The sequence below is a fragment of the Camelus dromedarius genome, chromosome 19 (assembly GCF_036321535.1).
Source record: "Camelus dromedarius isolate mCamDro1 chromosome 19, mCamDro1.pat, whole genome shotgun sequence".
NCBI classification, from domain to species: domain Eukaryota; kingdom Metazoa; phylum Chordata; class Mammalia; order Artiodactyla; family Camelidae; genus Camelus; species Camelus dromedarius.
Genome location: NC_087454.1, coordinates 18,165,434 through 18,187,959, shown reverse-complemented (window position 1 = coordinate 18,187,959; position 22,526 = coordinate 18,165,434). Strand labels below are relative to the sequence as shown.

The window sequence follows — 22,526 nt, the reverse complement described above, 5'->3', positions numbered from 1 at the left end:
ATTACCAGAGAAATGATTTCTGGCCTTTACCATATTCTTAGAAGGGTCTAAGCTACACCAAATTATACAAACATTGATGTAAAGTTTGAAGAGGTTCAGATTACACAGTTTCTGGTGAACTGGAAGGCTAGTTGTGGATATCTGTTCAATAAATATGTTCAGGCAAAAGAAGACTAATGTAGCTTTCTGTCAATGAAATTTTATTTGAGGGAGATAAACACAAAAGTTCTCTGTAGGAATGATGAAAATAGGGCAACTTGAAGTTAGTAAGCAACATAAACATTAATCGTTTACAGAGCTTATCACTTGCATATTCATTGTGTTAAATAACAGAGATTCAACTGAGTACATTTTAAACATCTAATTAGCTTTATTGAACAATTCATGAATTAAGCAACATCCCATCTAGCAAACAAAAAAGAGCTCTGCATAGCTGTAGAAAGGAAAGGTTTTTAAAGGCAGAAAGGTGGGGCAAAAAGGGAAATTATTAGGAAAAAATGCATTGTTTCAGGCAAGATTGCCCTCCCAAGGGGAAGGGAAGGACCTATTAGGCAGATTACCTCACTTACTGCTGACCAGGAAATTCCAGGTTGTCTAAGCAAACATTCCTGGAGGGTTAAGACTGCAATTGCATTAGGTATCAAGTCCTGGTTTGGTTTCATGGGCTTAGTACAAGTGACTCCGTTTGGGGCCTGTTTTTCTTCTTTGTAACACTTATTTCTTGATTGAGAAAACTCTTGCAACTAACCTTTTAAATGCCTCCTTTACCTCTTTGTTTCTAAGTGTATATATCAGGGGGTTCAGCATGGGTGCGATGATTCCATAGAAGAGGGAAACCAACTTTCCCCGGTCCTTGGAGTTGGTTGAAGGTGGTTGCAGGTACATGGAGACAGCTGTACCATAAAAAAGGGACACCACAATCAGATGGGAGCCACATGTTCCAAATGCTTTTTGTCTACCTTCAGCAGATTGGATTCTCAACACTGCTTGAGCAATAAAAGCATACGATATAAGAATAAGTGTCAAGGGTACCAGATGGAATAACACACTTACAAGGAATAGTTCAGCCTCATTTGCTGTTGTGTCAACACAGGACAACTTGAGCAGAGCAGGGACTTCACAGAGAAAGTGATCTAGTACATAAGGGCCACAGAGTGGCAGTTGGAGAGTCAGGGCAGATAACCACACTGAGTTGCTGAAACCAGTAACCCAGGACGCAGCCGCCAACTGGAGGCAGAGCCTCTGGTGCATGATGACTGAGTAATGGAGAGGCCAGCAAATAGCTACAAACCTATCAAAGGACATGACAGCCAGCAGAACACATTCAGTGGCCCCCAAGGCCAGAAACACGAAAAGCTGGGCTACACAGCCAGCATAACTAATTACCTTCCTGGTGCTGTATAAATTCACCAGCAGTTGTGGAACTGTGCTTGTGGTGTAGCAAACATCTAGGAGTGACAGATTGGTAAGAAAGAAATACATGGGTGTATGGAGTCTGGAGTCCAGGCGTGACACTAGAATAATGGTCAGATTTCCAAAGATAGTCACGATATAAGAAATGAAGAAAACCACAAAGAGTAGAAACTCCAGCCATGGTTGATCTGAGAAGCCTAAGAGGATAAACTCCAGTGGGATACTGTCATTTATGTGATTCGTGACCAGTGTTTCCATTCTTGGTTTCCTGAAACAAAAATTCAGGAAGTCAATGAACATATTTATTGACTATTTCAATTATTTATAATCACTTTCCTTTCTGTTTGAAGACATTTACAGAACTGATATTGTTGTAACAAGAAAAATACTTAGTTATCTAAGTATTTCTAAAATTCAGTCTTTCTATATCTGTATCAGCACTTCAAAAATGAAAACCAAAAATTTAAGATAAATACCTGGTTTAAACAGCTTTAATAAAATTGGTTCTTTGATTTTTTTTCTTTTGTCATCTGGCTAATCTTTGTTTGCACTACTTTCCACCTAGATAGCTATTATTAGGAAGTTTGGTTACAATTCCTGGTACATTACTTTTTCATTCTAATTTCTCCTCAGTGCCAAGGAGATTACTCTAGCATCTGAAACAATTAAAAGTATTTAGACCACTCCCAAAACTATGTTTGTAGATAGGTTCGAGCAAGCTGTCAGACAGATTTCAAACGAACATGTCTTTTGCCTTTTAGGACCTCATAGAATGAAAATAAAAAGATACTAATATGAAACAAAAATGATTTTTAAAATGAGCATGTAAATGAATAAAAAGTATTCTGACACTGAGGGGAAAAAAAGATACTAATAACGTGGAATTTGGAACCAGACAAGCCTGGGTTCAAGTTTCTACTATGTAAATCAAGAGTACTGGCACTATTTCTTATATTCTAGGAACTCCAGGTTCCCCATCTATAAAGTGAATATAATATTGCCTTTCTGGTGTGGTGACATTAATGTAAATGAAAGGAACTATAGTGAACCAAGGTCTCTGAGATGTTCAGAGAGGAAAATTGCTTATAATTCTTAGAATTCTTAATTGTCCTAGGGTCAACAATGGAAAATGGCTCTTTGAGTTGAAGACTTACCTTCCCATTTCCACCACAACTCCAAAACCACCAACCTCAACAATAGAGGTAGTAGTGACTACCTGATGTAAATTATAAATGTGATCTTTAATGTAATTGCCTGGCATAGTGCCACACAGCAATGTGAATGAAAGTATCATAGTGATGCAAGAACTCTGAGATGCTTAAAGCAGAGGCTATTCAGAGTCCTTAGTTTGGCTGGAGGTATTAATACAGTTGTTCTTCCATATCCACAGGGGACTGATTCCAGGACCTCTGTAGATGCCAAATTCTGAGGATGCTGAGTCCCTTATATAAAATGGCAAAGTATTTACGTACAACCTACACATATTCTCTCATATACTTTAAATCATCTCTAGATTACCTATAAGACCTACTACATTATGGTAGCTCACAGAGAAAAAAATGTGACAATGAATATATATATGTTCATGTATAACTGAAAAATTGTGCTCTACACTGGAATTTGACACATTGTAGAATGATTATAAATCAATAAAAACTGTTAAAAAAAAAAAAGACCTAATACAATGTAAATGCTATATAAGCAGTTGTAAATACAATGCAAATGCCATGTAAATAGTTGCAGGGCAAAATTGATTTGCTTTTTGGAGCTTTCTGGAATTTAAAAAAAAATACTTTCCATCTATGGATGCAGAACACACAGACAGGAAGGGCCAACTGTATAAGTCAAAGCTGCCAAAGTTCATCCCAAAATTGTCTTCCTTACTAGCGCCACCCAGTATTATTTTATTATTATTTTGTTGGTATAGAAATGTGAATTTAACAAGAGGAATGCAATTTTTGAATTATTATTCAAAGTGTATTTTAATTTTGCTCCCTTATTCTACACCTCTCAGTAGAGAGTGGTAAAGAAGGCTTCTGCTATGCCTGTTGCTGTGTAGCTGTCAGTAAAACAAGGATACAGATAAATTCAGATTATAAATATGAATGTGCAAAAATACTCAAATCTTCAAGGGAAAAAACACGTTTCTGAACGTGTATTTAGCATGCTTCCATGTGTTTACATAAGGCAATGTAATATTATACATGTCAGTATTCACACATGTATAAAAATTACCTGGAAGTGTGCAAAAGTGTTAAAGGTTGTTACCTCTGAGGAGTGGGAATGAAGAGAGAACAAATCATACTTTAATATTTAACTTTACTCCTGTTCAGTCTAATTTTTAGTAAACAAGTATTATAATACCTCTTCTTAACAAAAATTATTATGTATTATATAATAACTTTAAATGTCTTATACTCTGCATTTTACTATAAGGATCAACATTGTTTTAGACTTTAATACCATCAGAAAGCAAATCTTATATAAATGTAGTTTTTCTCTCTTAATAGATTCTTAAAACTGAGTCTGAATTAAGGCTCAACATGGAGGTTTCCTAAAGGCTGGATTATGGGAGCATTGGGCACCTTATTGGCAAAAAAAAAAAAGTTGCCACTGATTATAAGAATTCTGGAAAGCAGGACAAATATGTAACTAGGATATTTAAATTTATATTGCCTAGATAAATATAAATTATTACCACCTGCCTTCCTGTATGTTGGTTGACATTACACCTCCAGCTACTTACCAGGTTTTCTCACTCCATGACTAAGATTCAAGGATTCATAATGAGGAGTTTCAGCAAAGTCTTGGAAACTTCTTTTTAGCTTTTACTGTGGAAAGAGCATTAAGATACAAAAGAATGATAAAAATTGTAGTTCCTATCTTGCCACTAAGTCACCTGCACAACTGGGCAAGTTACTTGATGGCTTTGGAAAGCAATTTAATCTTCTGTAACATTGAAATTTTCTGTTTTTCAGTAAACATAAAAATTATTTATTTCTAAATTTCCTCAAGAAATTACCATGAATCTGTTAATGTATAAAAAGTTTTAAATACTACACTGGACTCCAATATTCCTGCTGGAGCATAAGAATAAATAATAGTAATTTTTTCACACAACATTGTAATTTGGCTTAGAACAGGGAGGGAAGTTTTGTTAGTTTGTTTGCATTTCATGAGAGATTAATTCAGGCAGAAATTTGAATTAAGCTTGGAGAGGTTGTTTTCCCAAGCTAGTACATAGCAGACTGAAGGTTAGAAAGCAAGACTGCTCTGCTTTAAAATTTTAATTTTCAACAGACATAACAAATGTATGCAAAGTAGAATTGTAGACAAATAAATGGAATTAAGAAACGGAAGCTGAGTCAAATTTTTCTAAGTGATACGATGATAAACAGTCCATGAGTGTTCAGAACACCCAAATTTCATTATGTCTTATAGAATAATTTTCAGAAAAGTGTTCTATATACCTTTATTCTAAGCATTAGAGATAGGATGATTTGTGTGTCTGTCCAAGAAGCTTTTAATTCCAATAGGACTAATTAGAAGCATACAGATTCAACAATCTCTTCATAAGCTGTTCAGTTATAAGATGGTGAAGTTTGTTTAGTTCTTTGTTCCAGTCTTTAAGTGGCCAGCAGTAACTCCTATTCCTGATGTTACTGAAGGGAAAAGGCTACTCTCAAATTATGGGTAGAAATTCAAAGTGTCACTAGAGTTTTAGAAATAAATAGGACAGTAAATCTTGAAAATACACATATATCCATCAACCTAGCAATATCATGCATGGAAACCTATCCTATGGAAAAAAATGATCAATATATGAAGACATAAGGCAAGAATTTTTATTGTAGCAATGTTTATAGTTGTGAAAGTTGGAGAAAAAATTTACTCCCTCAATGGGGAATTGCCTGAATAATAATCTACTCTAGTGATTTTCCTGTGATATTGCTGAGTAAGCAAATGAAGATGCAAGAGAGATTAAATAGCACGACCTTAACTATATAAAATAATGACTAAAGTGCTCTAAATATAATTTTATGTATTGTATGCCTATATAGGATTTTATGAAAATGAAGAAAAAGAAGGAAGGATATTTATTAAATGCTTAACGTGGACAATCCGAAGAGAACAGAGGCATTTGTGAAAGAAGGAAAAGGCATCAAGTAAAACAAGAAAACAAAAAATTAAGACTTAATCCACCAAAAATCATGTATACTATTTAAAAACTTCTCAAACTAATAACAGTGCTTACCTCTGAGTGGGCATGAGGATGGGATTAGTCAGGGGATAAATGATGTTTGTAATGTAGGTTTTCTTTTTTTTTTTTTTTTCACAAGTTCTTATAACAGGTTATTTAAACAAAGAAAACAGTAGTTTAAAAATAAAATAGAGGACCAAACAAATAAGAAAATATGAATAAAGTCTTTAGTTTGGTGAATAGACCAGGATAAGTAAACTCAAAATTTTCAGTAGTCCTTAAAGTGAAAAATTAAGAAATAATGCCCAGTTAACAAAGGCCTGGAAATAGGAAAGAATTTGCAGAGTTTAATAATAATAGTAATAATATCTCATTGGTGCTCACTATCCTCACCAATGCCCTATAAAATAGCTACATTTTATCTTAATTTTGTTGATGTGGAAGCTGAGACATAGAGAAGTTAAACTTTCCTAAATTCACAGAATATTTTAGGAAATCAGAGATACAGTATGAAATACACACTTTGGTTCATTTAAATTTAATTTCTCCTCCTTGGCTAGTGCCAACTTTCCCACCCTCCCCTTCTTACCCTCATTTCCCAGAAGGCTGCTTATTGGCATATCTCTGTCTTGCTTTGTAAGGAAAGATCTCCCAGAATGTTATAATTTACAGGATTATTTTCTGACCATCTAACAATTACTCTCTGAGAGAACGGAACAGGCACGGCCACAGAGTTCTTTTAGTGACAAGCCTTGTGGATTGAATTCCTCAGGGCTAGATCTCAGGAAGAACTTCCTATATAAGGAGGAACTAAGCACTGAGAGGGACAGACCTATAATAGGACATTAGGGAGCACCAAGTATTAAATACCAGAGAGACTAAGTAAAAATCTGAAGGCCTAGGGGTCAGAGGCAATTTTAAACTTGGAGATAATAAATTCAAAACTCCTTGCCCAGGGGATATAGGATTTGAAGAACAGCATATTAGAGAAAACAATGGAAGACCTTGGGCTACTGCCACGAATGTGTGTGGATATTTGTGTTTAAATTAATGGTGGCTGAGAACATGATGTCTAGATGGCAAAAACCAGTTTAAAGTGTAAATGAAAGCAGGATATCCAAAGCTCTTTCTTAGTTTATATTTCCTTTGTAAGATGGACGGGCATGGGATATCATTAGGTTCAGCATGTAAAGCCTTATATTAAATCTGGAGCATCCTTGAATTAGATGGATTCCTGTGAACTATTATGACTTACACAAATCTTCACATTTCATTTTCTATTTGTTTGTTGCTGGTGTAAATATGATTGATTTTTGTTTACCGATTATTTTTCCAGTGACCTTGATAAACTCACTTAACTATTTTCATAGTTTCTACACAGACATTTTCAATATACACAATTATGTTATTCCAAAAAAAATGACAAATATACTTCTTTCTTTCCATTCCGTATGCATTTTGTTTCTTTTTCTTGTTTATTACACTAGCTAAGGTCATCAGTACAATGCTGAAAAGAAATGGTGATAATGAGCATCCTTGTTTCAATCAGTATTTCACCATAGTGTTTAATGCTTGCTGGAGGTTTCTTGTAGGTATACTTTATCAGCTTAAGGAAATCCCATTTTATTCTTAGTTTGCTAAGGTTTTGAAACAATGAATGGGGATTGAAGTTTGTCAAATGCTTTGACTGAATCTATAGGTTTTCCTTTCAATTTAAAAAAAAATTGATAAATAGCACTGATTTTCAAATGTTACACCACTCTATTCCTATGATAAACTCCACATGGTTATAATATGTCATGCTCTCTGTGCAACACTATATTAAACTTGCTAATGACTATTTAGAATTTTTATATGTATTTTCATGAATTATAAAATTGTATCAGTTATCTATTTTGAGAGTAACTATGTGAGAAATAATCACAATATCCCTGAGACATACAAAAAGAAACTGTTCTTTTAAGTTCCTGGGTCAGCTGGATCTCAAACCTCATTCACATGTCTATGGACAGTGCAATTTGATATGATAATTTTGCTGATGTTGGCTGGAGCCTCAGCTGATAAAACTGGTCCAACCCGGCTCTATTCCATAGGTCTCATTCACTGGCTTTCTACCCTGAGCATGTTCTCAAAATTAAGTTGGAGGTTTGTGAAAAAGAGTTGGACGCTTGCAAAGCCTCTGGTCTTTTTATTGGCTAAAGCAAATCAGGAGACTAACCAGATTCAAAGAGGTCAGGAAATAGACTTCAGCTGACCTATTAGCAGCATTTTAAAGTTGATCACTCATTCCTTCTGGAAACGCTTTTTGCTCTTTTCTTCCAAGAAAACTGAAGCTTTTGATCTTCCTCCTACTCACCGAACACTTCTTAATCCTCTTCTCCAGTTCCTTCGCATTTTTCTGACCTAAATATTGTGCTTGCTACTCCCTCTGCTGGGAGCCCTCTTCCCCAGATTTCTACCTTGCTTGCTTATCTCCATCATGTCTTTGCTCAAATATATTTTCCAAGCTCTTCCTCGAATTTCTCCATTTAAAACTGGAGCCCTCCCATATTTCCTAGAACGTGTCCCTGTTATACTTATCTTCACAACTCTTATAAATGTTACTATCGTAAGTTTTCTTTTTAAAATTTGTCTATTTTCTCTTTTATCCACTGGAATGTAGGCACAATGCAATGGCCATTTTCTTGTGTATTTTGTTCTAGTACTCCCAGAACAATGCCTGACACAATATATATTTGCTGAATGAGTGAATGTGGAGAGCAAAATGTGAATATAGAAAAAATATAAAATAGGTTAATTTATCCTCAGGGTCTTTGTACCGCCTATCAAGACAACAAGATGGAAGATGATCTGATAATCTGATTAGTAAGCATTTATTGAGCTATCTTCTTACGGCTTTTAATTTAAAATCACAGTGAGTATAAACACACACACACATACACAAGCATGTATGTGATATTTATTTCTCTTGGAAGAAATTTAAGCACTTTAGCTAAGAGAAATAGAATTGTGAACAGTGGGTTGAATCCTGATGCTCATTTCTACCCAAACCTCCATCTGCTCTATGTAAAAGGTCAGTCCATAAGGAAGAAGCACAGATTAGTGAAGGGAAGAATCTACAGAAGATGAAAATGAAATGTTTCTGCTATTTTCATTATGGAGAATATCCTGTTATTCCCAGGAAATGGCAGAACAGTTAGAATATATTTGATTATTCTAAGCATAAGTAAGTAAACTAGGTAAACTTTTCAGACTACACTATAAATTAAGTAAATGGTGATGCTGAGCCATCATAATGGTATTAAGAACTTAGTCACCTTTTTTCCCCTCGAGATCTGATACATATTATGCCCTATAACCTCTAATTCGTGGTTCTAAATTTTTTAGAGAAGAGTGCTATGAAAATTACCCCTTGTGGGGGGAAAAGGGAAGTTTTGAAAGGAACTTTTTGGGAATCCCATAGGGAGCTTCCAAAATCAGTATATCCACGGAGATTTATACTCTGTCTCAATCTCTTGCCCCTACTCCAAGGTATTATTGATTCTAATGTAATATGTATCTAAATTGCATAGAGATAAGATTAAAAAATATTGTAATCATTATTGAATAGGGACTGATTTGAAAAGGACTTTTCATTTATGTAGAAATGTATAGTATATTTTTATGCCAGTAGGACACATACTATAAGTCATTTTTTAGTGGGAGAGATGAAAAATGCTAAACTGCAAGTCTCCATATTCTGTACATGGGCTGCAGTAAACATAATCACAGCTCAGCATCACCTTTTACTTAGTTTATAAATTAAGAAGAATCAATATATTCTAATTTTTCTACCTTCTTATGTGAATAATCAAAACTAAACCCCAAACCCATTCTTACAAGCCCTAACTAATCTAAAATGCAAACCTAATCTATCTGGACAAAGCTCAAAAGTTAGTGCTCAAAAATAGGAAAAATGTACACATTATGTCTGAGAATGATGTTTTGAGAAAAATTTATTAGATATTTGGTATTTCTTTTGGGGCCTCTGGATTAACCTAAACTTTCTTAAATATTTTGAAAGGGCTTAAATGAGAAATTGTTAACTCCAGTTCCTAATGATAATACAGTCAATACTCCCAAAATTTGGAATACTTATTCACTTGCAGAAATTCCAACATAATATATGTTTTCCTAGGTGATGAGATGGGATTCATCCAATTTATAATATTTCAGGTCTGAAGAAACATGTCTGCCTTTAAGATTCATTCATTTAATACACATCATTTAATTGTTATAACTAGTGAGGTACTGTAGTCGTTAGTGTAAATGTGAAAAATTCAACATCCAGAGAATAATCAATCATAAATATTCCAACAGTTCCCCAGAGTTCATCTCATTCTTCTCTACCTCTATCCAAGTTTATCCTGATAACATGTGGAAAAAATAGAGATTAATAATCTTCAAATATTTTAAGCAAGAAGACCCTTAGTCTTCTTTGGTCATTAATAAAGTATGAACAAATATTGAATATGAACAATAAATTCTTCCTTCTCTATAAAGCAAATGCATCGTGGTCTTGCTTTATATCTTTTTTTCTTTATTCTCTGTTGCCTCAGAAAGTCAAACATAAATACCATTAAACTGAATTATATAAATAATTCAAAATATGCAGGAGCCACATGTAAGTTATACTATTGGAGATACTAAAATGCTAGAAAACTGAATAATTTATACTGCCTCTCATTCAGCCATTTGGCACTATAAAAGCTCATTTGAACTTCCTAGATAAAATAAGTATTTTTCTTCACCACTTGTTAAGTTCATTCTTTTCATATATGTTGAGGAGCTATTAAGTACAAATCATTGTGATGGAAGCTAGAATAGGTACAAAATGCCTCGTGTCTACATTCATGGCTAGTATTTTGCAAGCACAGATCACTGTTTGATCCTGGATTGGAGCCCTCCTAGTGATGAATACTTGACTTACACAGACTTGAGAGGAGTACAAGTGACTGTCAACTCAGGAATATTGCGTTTTCTCAACTTAGCTAAACCATTGAATTCCCCATCTCAGTAAGTGCCTCTTTAGTCTGTAATGTCAGAACATTCCTTTATTTGCTAGTTCTAACAACATGTATAGAAGTTGGGTCAAAAGACAATCCCCAAATCTGATGACTTTTTACTGTACTTCTGCACCCTCTTTCCCTAGTACCTTCTTCATGGCCTCTTTAACATCTTTGTTTCTCAGTGTATAAATCAGGGGGTTAACACTGGGAGTGACAATTGTATAGAAAAGAGTAAGGAACTTGCCCTGGTCCTGAGAATAAGTGTTTGCTGGCTGGAGGTACATGTATATTATCGTACCATAGAAGAGAGAGACAATAATGAGGTGGGAGCTACAGGTGTTGAAGGCTTTCTTTCGTCCAGCAGCTGACTTGATCCTAAGTACAGCTTGTACAATATAACCATAAGAGATGAGGATGAGGATGAGTGGTGCCAAGATGATAAAGATTGCCAAGGTAAATGCTAATGCCTCAAGGGTCATGGTATCTACACAGGCCATGACAATTAGTGCTGGCATCTCACAGAGAAAGTGGTCCACCCGCCTGTGCCCGCAGCGAGGTAGCATCAACGTCTGGGGTGCCATTATGAGAGAATTGCCAAAGAGAAATGCCACTGAAGCCAGCTGCCCACAGAGACGTGGGTGCATGATGACAGTGTAGTGCAGAGGTTTGCAGACTGCAGCATAACGGTCATATGCCATGACAGCCAGGAGGACACACTCCACTCCTCCCAGAGCCAGGACGAAGTAGAGCTGAATGGCACAACGGAGATAGCTGATGGTCTTATCTGGACCACCAAGGTTGCAGAGCATCTGAGGGATGGAACCTGTGGTGAAACACATGTCTAGGAATGAGAGGTTGGCCAAAAAGAAATACATTGGTGTGTGTAGCCGGGAATCGAGAACTGAAAGCAAGATGATGGTCATGTTGCCAAGAAGAGTCAGCAGATAAAAAGTGAGGACAACCACAAAGAGGATCAGCTCTAGGTGGGGACGATCAGAGAAGCCCACAAGGATGAATCTTTCAAAAGAACTTGTGTTGTCCTTTTCCATCACCTGTGACCACATATTACCTGTTAGGAGAGAGGTGAGTATCTGTGAAGCGTGTAGATATATTCCCTCAAAATAGAATGACTAGTAAAATGGTAGAAGGGGAACTTGTTTGGAAATGCTGGATGCTTGACCCAGAATTTCAATAGGTGTTAGTCTTTATTAGGTCTGAAGAGCAGAGTATTTGAGAATTTTTCAGGCTCTTTGGCTGTGATTTTTTCCCCCAATATTTTGCATCATTGTTTTCAGTTTCACAGGAAGTAAAATATTACTTTCAAAGCCGATTATATTTTACAAGGAAATGAACACTCAAAGTCATTTCCTTTTTTTTTTTTCTAAATAGGGAAGCACTGAATTCTTCTAATCATATGTAAACAGTGGATAGGAATAGTGACTTATGTCTCTGGATCAGAGAACCTGGCTTGCTATTAGGTGAAATCTCATTCTAAATATTTTCTCATTAATATCGGTAATCCTAGAGTCATATCCAGACTCAAGGGAGTTCAAGTGATAAGCAAAATCCTAGGGAGATGATGATCTCATTATTGTTTATAGTTACACCGTTGATTCCATTTGTTCTATTTACTGGAGCAGGATCCTAATATATCCCCTCCCTCTCTACCCAGCCCTATCCTAAACCTCTATGATAAAATTATGTTTCACATCACCTAGGTGTAATATACTCCTGGGTGGCTTTTCTGAAGTTGGGAATACTTTCCTGTAAAGATGAAAGAGATAGAAAAAAGCAACTATTAGAACTCAATCCAAATGGGACTAATATTCAAAGTTCTTTCAATACCTTTGCTTTGCCTCTTATTCACATTTTATTTTCAAAAAGAACTCCACTTCCTGGAATCCTACATTGATTATTTTATTTATCTGCTTCTTATGGTCCCATAGAACTAAGTGATTTTATATCTTCTGTGATACTTTGTACTCTCAATTATTTGGCAGTGGTTTTATGTCTTAGGGTGAGTGTATTGCCTAATGTAAAGCTAACTAAGGGCAAAGTTTCATTCTAACACTTCTGCATGTTTTCCTGAGCAGTTAGTAAGAATTAATAGAATTATGACTCTTATTAAAAGGGAATGCATTATATCTCTCAGGTACATTGGGGCACAAAATAAAGTTCAAATCTACTGCTCTGAGAATACTTTGCCATAACTAAACCATGTTGTGGCATGTGTTCCCAACAACAGCTTTAAAATTTTGTACATTAAAACTCTGACACTTATTGGAAATTCTAAGATTGTCAAAGTCATCACTCTAGAGGCTGCAACAAGCTTCTATGGTGGTGACGAATGGATGTGATAATATCTAGGTGTATAGACAATCCACTGATTGGATAACTGAGGACCAACACTTATAATCAAGACAGCATTAAGGGCTTTCCTCCACCTCTTGTAAAATGGAAATTTAAAGTATATATACATATTATACAATGGTTACGAAAAAACATATATGTACAAATGAACTTAGAAGGTACTGATGATAGTGGATGTCTCTGGAGAAGAAACTAGATCAAAACCTGTGACTTTCTCTGTATTTATAATGGCTTATTTCTTTACAAATAGCTAGAAGGAAGTATGACCATAAGGAATAGCTATTAATTCTGGATGGTGAAGTATGTGTATTTTTTCTGCTAGTCTTTATAAGTTTCTGTATGCTTAAAGTATCTTAAAATATCTCAAAATATAAAAGAAAAAATAAAATAACAATATGAATACAAACCATTTAAATATTAATGTAACTAATATTTATGGATCTCATGAGCTAGGCACTAATGTTGACCATTTGACATAGTTTACCTCATTTTATTCTCAACGTAGCCCCAGGAGGTCGGCAGTTTAATTATTCAACATACAAATTAAGCCACTGAGGCCAAGGGAATAATGAAACAAACTGCCCCAGATCACAAAGCTGGTACATGGAACTGACTGAGACTCCAGCAATTTTACTCCAGATATGACTCTACTAATCTTGAATCTAACTGTAGAGTTAAGAAAAACAACAATTATACAAATCTGTATATGAAGAAAATAAAAAAGTTGTAAAACTGAGATTGTAACTATTTATTCTGATTTGTTGCACAAACTTTAATATATTTTATTACTTATAAATTGAGTAAGGCAGGTAGCTTTCATGGTAGTATAAGCAAAGATAAACAAGTCATATTTTTATTCAGAAAATGAGAAATACAGTTAAGATTTGCCTGCCAGGATGTGTTAATTCTGTATACATTGGGCACAGAAACAGAGTGATCCTCAGCCTGGAGTCATCTGGCCCTACTGGAAGGGAATGGAGGGTGACTGTGATGGACAGTGACTGTCTCATTCCACAGTTAACATACTCTGAATTTTCCCTCTGTCTGTGTAAGTATCTGTTTGTATGTGTGTTTGTGAATGTTTTTCAACTATAGAGTACAAACCCAAATTATTTTATTTTTCTTGTTTCTCAAGTCAATCAAATGTCCCACAAAGGATGAGAGTATTCAACTAAAATTATTCTAATGAATTTTTCATTCTGATTCAAAGTTTTTCTGGTGGTTAAACCATCCATCCATTGTCTGCCTTTCTCCTCATATTATCACATCAATATTTAATCACTGCTCTTGTTTACCAAGCCTTCCTTTTGTGAGGGCTACATTCTTGCCTTTCTGAACTTTAAAGAACTAAATAACTTACCAGATTTGACTGCAACCTCAGTAATGCCATGTCCACAGTTCCTTCTCCTTCTTAGGCTTTCACTTGGAAGTCCAAGTGAGATGACTAGAGTGAAAACAAGTAGAAGAGAAGGATGACATGTAGGAGATCTATGAGAAGGGAAGAAGATAAGGAGGCAACTGTTGCCAGCAGAGGTGAATCTGAATGAAGAGAGAATGTTGATGAGCACACAATAGTTAAACCACGTGAGGACCCCAAATATCCACATACCCCCTTCCACCCTAGATACAGAGCTAGATAAGGAGCAGGCTGAAGGAAGCGGGGGGTATCTCTGGTGCACATTCAGCACAGGGAACACTTAAAGACCAAAGGATTCACGTGTGAAAAGGAAGAACTTTATATGGGTTTTAGAGCTGATGTAGGATTAAATACTTCTTTCTCTGCCTCCCCCTATGGAGTAAAACTTTTTCAAAAATTCCCTGAACTGATTATCTCTAACAAGGGTTGGGAAAGCATATGATATTCTCAGAGGAAGTATCACTCTTACCAACACAAAGACACACACATACACAAACTATTTCTCTCTCTCTCTCTCTCTCTCACACACACACATGACAGATTTATCCAAGAGAGAGACTTAGAGAGAGCACCAAATCTTCCTCACTGGGTCTCATCAAGACAAGTAGTTGGTGATAAGCATTAAGGCATGGAATGTGGCCACCTCCTACTCAATTCAGAATAGAACCTAGAATCAATGAAAACATGTGCAAGGATCTACCACTTGTTTAGGGCATACTGTGCAGAGAAGTACTAGTATTCATATTCCTTTACTGTTTGTTTACTTAAGGTTAATTTTCCATGCAACTTTAGGGTCCAAAATAATAAAGTTTAACTTGAAAAAAGAGAGATCAATTTTGACATTTAAAATTAATACAAAAACAAAAACAAAAACAGGCCAAAAAATTAAAATAATTTCATTTCAATTTGCTTGATTTGGTGTAAAATTATTAAAACTATCTCAAGAAAGTTACTGATAAATGACTTCAGCTGAGTAATTAGAAATAAATGAGCATGTTTTAGTTAAAAAAAGAAAAAATAACAGTATATATGTGGTATTTCAGATGACTGTCTCTTACAATCGTAAGGTGAACAATACAGAAACAACTACATCTCAAAAGCATGTTTTCTATATTTAGCTGTCAAAGGCTTCTATGGGAGATGAATCTCACATTTCACCTCTACAACTAGAGATTTTAATTGCTATACATGAGATACTACATATAAATGTGCTTTGTACATTTAAAATATTTTTAGATTTTAATAACCATTATTATTAGTATCCCATGGCCAACTAACTTCAGTTACCACTTCTGTCAAGTAAAAAACAGAATGTATCTGGTCATTATCATGTCAAGTACTATGCTTTAAATGTAAAAATTATTCTCATATAATATAATCTTAATATACTAATAATATTAGTAGAGATGGAATATACTAGCTATAAACAATGATAATGTTATTTCCGTTAATTTATAAAAAATAGCATACAATGACTTTTGTCTGTCAACAAGTACTGAAATACATAGATGAGCAATCAAAAGTAATCAGTATTAATTCTTTATTGCAGCAAACTTCTTGGCACAGTGGATGAGCCATTCCCTTGAGAGTTGCTTCTTATACTTACATTAAGTTATTAGCCTATATTACCATATCAACCTAATACTTTCTCATGGAAGCTAGGCAGCAATACCTAGAGAGTTTAATGCTCTCAAGAATTTCCTATCTGAGATAATAAGCCCCTCTGAGAAATGAAGGAGATGAGAGCCTCATGGAGTACTTAACTCAAAGAAGGATGTGGAATTGTTAGTCAAAGAAGCTTGAAAAGCAATTAAAAAAATTTTTTTGTTATCTCACTTCTATCCTTTTTCCTCACACCTGCCCATCACCAACCCTAACCCATTACAAATACCTTTAAACTTGTAACTGATGGAAATACCATAGTTATAGAAACCAATTTTCTGTGAAATAAAATAATACAATCCAAAGTTACAAGTGATAACAAGAGATACTTCCCAGTTGTGATATGACATCATAGAATGTTATCAGAGAAAGAGATGACTTTTTTTTCTTGTTTTGTCAAAATGTAATAATACTATGTATCACTAAGGGATATAACATTTTGCATTTCTTTTTTTTTTTAGTTGAAAGACAGTCAGTTACAATGTATCAATTTCAAGTGCACAGCACAATGTCCCAGCCATATATATATATATACATACATTCATTTTCATAAGAAATGACATTTATAAGTCTATGTCAGTCATCTCTTCCATCAAATGCAATTACCTTCAGACAAATTCTCTTTTACTGTAATTTAATGTGTTATCATTGTAGCTTTTGTGGAAGTGAATAACAGATTATTTATCAAATTTTATAGATTGTATTCATAAAATTTGATGTCAAATATTCATCACTTCTTTACACTTTATTTCACAAACCTGCTGTCTTGATTTTCACCTCTTTGTGATTTTTCCAGTCTCTAAGTCTTAAAATATTACAATTTTCCTGAGCTATCTCTTTCCCTGAATGCTCATATTCAATAAGTTTCTAAGCCTAACCATAACATGTCTTTCATACCTCATTTTTATTTCCACTTCTCTTGCCCTAGCCCAGTACCTCATTAACTCTTGCCAGATTTTTTACAAGAGCCTGTTCATTAGTTAGTCTCTAGAATCTTGCTACTTAAAGTCATCTTTCACTTCGCTGCAGAAGGAGCCTTTCCAAAATACAGGTGTTGCATTGCCAGTACTGAAAGTCCTGACGTGGCTCATTGCCTAGAGAAATATACATAGATTTCTGAATATTGATGCTGGTTCTGGACAAATTTACATTTCCAGCTCTATCTAAAACAGCTTCTGTTTCTTTATACTCCAAGTGCATTCAACTACTCACTATTTTCCATAAATAATGGAAAGTTGAATTATCTCTGGAAAATAATTTGGAGTAAAAGGGAGGGAGAATAGCCTTTGAAGATAGATTGGCTCAAACTCCAGCTGAGAAACAATCAATGCAGGCTTAAAGCCTAGAAAGCCTCATTTACTATCACTGGGAAGAAAAATTACCTTGAAGAGCTTTTGTAAAAGTTAAATAAGGTAAGAAATATTAAATATTAAATATTGGGCATTGTCCCTGACATAAAGTAGATCTTTAATAATTGTGATTTCTAACTATGTGCCTTCTTGCTTATCACATTCTCTCAGAAGGGAATATTCATTCTATTAAAAAGAATACTAAAGTAATCAAGACTCCGTTGAAATATTCTTCTTGGAAAATACTCTCATTCCTCTTTGTTGTATTTGGCTGTTCTTTCATCTGAATTCCAGAAGCTCATTATTTGCAGTTCTATCACACTCTTAATGCACTTTTTAAACTCTATCTTGGATTTCAGTTAATTTTTTTTAACTTTAAAAGATGGATTATTAGGAGAGAATTCTTAATTAAGTGAATAAAACAGAGGAAATGAAAAAATTTAGAGGGGTTTAGCAAAATGAGAGAACTAAAATGTTTATTGTGATTTATATGTGAAGGGATATGGAAGTAAAAGTAGAGGACAGTAAAGTGGAAGAAAAAGAAACCCTTGTGTGATCTACTTAAAGGGTATCTTGAAGAAACCCCTTGGTTGAAAATAATGTCATCTTGCGCTCTGTTGTCCATTCATACAAAGTCAAGTGTACAATAAAAAATTACTACACATGAAGGGGGTGGGTATTGCTCAGTGGTAGAGTGTACGCTTAGCATGCATGAGGTCCTGGGTCCAATCCCCAGTACCTCCATATAAATAAATAAATAAATACAAACCTAATTGCCTACCCCCAAACAAACAGACAAAAATTACTACACATAGAAAGAAGCAATGCCATATGACCAGTAATCAAGACTTTTTTTTAAAGGCCATAGAATGGGACCCCTAGATAATTTAAATTCTGCAATTAGTAGACAAATATTTGAACATAGCTATGATTAGTTTGTTAAAGGAAAACAGAGACAAAAAAGACAAACTCATGAGAATTTCACTAGAGACTTAAAACATAAAAATAATAGAATGCACATTCTAGAAGTAAAAAGTAAAGTAACAAATTAAAAACTCGCTTTGAGTTTAACAGCATAACATAGGAATAGTGACTGGCAGTAGAAAAAAAAGAGTAACACCAAGAAAGAAAAAAGAAAGGAAACAAATTATGAACATAATGACATACAGGTCATACACAAGTAGTTTAAGATATAAATAATTAGGGTGTCAGGAGAAGTGAGAAAGAATGGAGCAGAAACAAAATATGGAAGATAATGGCTAAGAATTTTCTAAAACTAATTAGAAACATCATCTAACATACTAAAGAATTTCAGTAAACTCTAAGAAGGATAAACTGAAAAATAAGACTACATAAAGGTATTATGTTTATTTTCTTAGACATAATACCGAAAGCATGATTCATAAAAGAAAAAAATCTATAAATTGGACTTCATCAAAATGAAAAACATTTGCTTTGTGTAAGAATCTGTTAAGAGTATAAAAGACCAGCTCTAGACTAGAAGAAAATATCTGCAAACCATATATCAGACAAAAGACTCATAATTAGAATGCATAAAGAACTCTCAGTACTCAACAATAAAAACAAATAATGCAATTAGAAAATGGGCAAAAGACATAACTGACATTTCACCACAGAAGAAATATTGATGGCTAATAAGTGCACAGAAATGTGTTCAACATCATTAACCATTTGGGAAATACAAACTAAAATTATTATGAGATATCACCATATATTTAACTAAGAGAGCTAAAATTAAAAATAGTGTTAACACCAAATGCTGACAAGAATGCAGAGAAACTGGACTCATATATTGTTGTTAGTTTCCACTCTGGAAAATAGCTTCTTAAGAAATTAAACATATACTTACCATATGACCCAGCTATTGCACCTCTGGACATTTATCCCAGAAAAATGAAAACTTACACTCACACAAAACTTGTGGTTTATAACAGTTCTATTTGCAATAGCCAAAATGTAGAACTAACCTAAATGTTCTTTGGTGGGTAAATGGTTAAGCAAACTAAGCTGCATATATACCATGATTACTATTTGACAATAAAAAGGAATGAATTACTGATACATGCAACAGTTTAGATGGATGTCACCGGAATTAAGCTGAGTGAAAAAAAATTTCAAAAGGTTGCATACTATTTGATTCCATTTATATAACATACTCAAAATGACAAGATTATGGAGATAGTGAACAGATTAGTGGTTGCCAGGAGTCAGGGATGGGGATTGAGGGGAGAAAGAGATGGGTGTGATTATAAAGGGGTAACATAAATAAGAGGTATTTGTAGTAGTGGAACAAATGTGTATCTTGATTGTGGAGGTGGTTTCACAAATGCACAGAACTACACACACACACACACACACACACACACTGACACTGGTGAAATCTGGAAAAGATCTGTGAATTGTACTAACGTCAGTTTCTTGCTTTTGACATTGTACTACAGTTACTTGAAATGTTCCCAGTGGAACATTTGGTACACATGACCTCTCTGTATTACTATTTTTGCAACTTCCTGTAAATCTATATTTTTCCCAAAATAAAAAGGTTTAAATTTTTTTAAAATAAAATCTGTATGAATTAATATTGAGTGTTCCAGGTTATATTGTTAACTGAAAAAAGCAAAGCTCAAAGAGTGTCTATTGTATGTTATCTTTCATATAAGAAAGAAGGGGATATAATAAAATATCCATATACCTGCTGTTTTGTGCAAAAGGAAATACAGTAATGATAAACCAGAAACTAAAGAGATAAACCAGAAGTTCATGACACTGGCTACCTATTAGGTATAGATGGTATACCTACCATGTATAATTTATATTTCTCAAGAAAATTCAGAAAGTAGGACTTTATGTAAGGTACTCTTTTTAAGCAATAATTTAAGGTGTACTACCTTTCCATTTTCCTTACTTAGTCATTCCTTCCCGAAGATGGCTTGGGCAGTGAGGATGGGGGATTGCGTAGGGATGGTAGGGAGCGCTGAGTCCTAGGATGCAGCTCCTTCCAATGACTGCAGCGTATTAGGTGTGCACCAAGTGTGTGAGGAGAGCAGCTTTGCACCATGAGGCCTGCCAGGTTTGTGACTGCCTTTAATCAGGCCTGAAAAATTATACAAATGACTTTGGCCTTGAGCCTGACTCCTCAATCATCAGGGTTGCATTCTTTCCAGAAGCTTCAGGATAGAATGTTTTCTTGCCTTTTCTAGCTTCTAGAAGCCATCTGCATTCCTTGGCTCATGGTTCATCTTCCATCTTTAAAGTCAGTAGCATAACATTTTCCAATCTGTTTTTCTAACTTGGACTCTTCTGCCTCCCTATTACAGGACCCTGGTGATTACACTGGCTCTGCCCAGGTAATCCAGGATGATCTCCCCATCTCAAGATCCTTACTTAATCACATTTGCAAAGTCCCTTTTACCATGTAAGGTAACATATTCTGAGGATTAGGGTGTGGACCCCTTTGGGGGCCATTATCCTGATGATCACACTTACTACAGGGTTTCATTCTGAGAGGTGGAGCGCAACATGGAGCACCTTGCCTTTTGCTTCTCCACCTCCGTGTGAATTGCCTTCCTTCCCTTTGAAGTCTCAAACCACTACCCCCAACATCCTTTTTGTTTTTAAATGAAGATGATATTTAAAGTGAGAGTGTTGACCATTTTGGTCAGTCACTCAATTTCCCTGGATCTCTCCCACGTATACATGTTATTAAACTTCTGTTTGATTTTCTCCTGTTAATCTGTCTCATGTCAATTTAATTCTTAAAGCAGTCAGAAGAACCTAGAAGGCAGAGAAAAAATTCTCCCTCCCTGACATTATTCAGATTTTATCTATTCCACTTAATGAATTACTGTTTCTTATAAGATATGGGAGAAAATGCAATTTGAATAATTTCTTCATTCATACTTATTATTCTTTTTCTGTATTTTATTAATTTTCCTTAAAGTTTTTCCTGAGTTGTTTTTTAACAAAGAAATCCATAAATGGCAATGAAAGTTATTCTTTGTATGTACAAGTCAGGGGTCTATAATTTCTCACTTGTTTTATTTGAACATTGCAAAACATCTTTCAGATTTCAGTTGGCTTTATCAATTTTTTGAAAAAATTATTTCTATTCATTTGTTTTCTGAATTCTTGTTTAAGTCTCTGAAAATATACTCCTTCATTAATTGGAGTCCTTACAGTGATTGTGTATCCATTTTGAGGCTTGAACAGCTGTGTAATAACTATCCACTGTCCACATACTTCAGGTGATTGGCATCATCAGACATCTTCACATTCTGGCCCTGCACCTTCTGTCATGATGCTGGTAAGTCAGCAGAGCCAGAAGTTAGAGTGTTCCTAGAAGCCATTGCTACACCAGGAGGGCTTACAGCAACTAACCTATATATAGAAATGACTGTGAACTTCATAACCATATCCCTGAAACACCTTTCTCTTAGTCAGATGACAAAAATTCTCAAAGCTACTTCATTACCAAGTCGCGTGAGAATTACTACAGAGGGAAGTTGGAGTGGAAAAGTGAATAAGTCTTTTTTTCTCCCTACAAATTTTACAAAACCATATGTTTATTTGAACACATTGCTAGGATTCTCCCTTCCCAGAGTCATGGAAGGGGCCCATGCAAGTGATAGACTATGAAGATTAACCTCCATCAGTTTCATGGTAAACACATCTCTGACCTTGCCCACAAAGAGCCACCACACCAGCAAAATCAGTGCTATTAATTACAAACTTAGCTCAAATCTGAATCAAGAATTCTGCTTCCAAGCAAGTTAAAATAGCTTTTAGAAGTCATCAAGAACTTGATAAGCCATAGTAGATACTAAAAAAAAAAAAAAAAGAAATCACTTGTGTAAAATATCAGAGAGCCGCTGAAACAACAGACAACAAGGTTAATATTCAGTTAATATTCCATGTAGTGAAGAACTGTGAAAAAGTGAGCTGAACTTGTTTTTTCTCTGAAGTTGCTGTTTATGGTTGTAAGCAAGAAGCTGATAATTTATCTTTACCTGGTAAAAGTGCTACTGCATAGGTCATTGGACCTGTGC

General features: G+C 34.9%; 2 protein-coding genes across 2 annotated transcripts; both read right to left on the bottom strand.

Annotated features, from left to right (window-relative positions):
- Positions 1–620: 620 nt before the first annotated feature.
- On the bottom strand, positions 621–1,671 carry LOC105084585 (olfactory receptor 2B6). Its single transcript, XM_031435463.2, has one exon. It carries the CDS (start codon positions 1,669–1,671, stop codon positions 715–717), a length of 957 nt encoding a protein of 318 aa, XP_031291323.2. The 3' UTR covers positions 621–714.
- Positions 1,672–10,714: 9,043 nt separating this feature from the next.
- On the bottom strand, positions 10,715–11,726 carry LOC105084586 (putative olfactory receptor 2W6). Its single transcript, XM_010974727.3, has one exon. The coding sequence runs from the start codon at positions 11,724–11,726 to the stop codon at positions 10,776–10,778; it is 951 nt and encodes a 316-aa protein (XP_010973029.2). The 3' UTR covers positions 10,715–10,775.
- Positions 11,727–22,526: the final 10,800 nt, after the last annotated feature.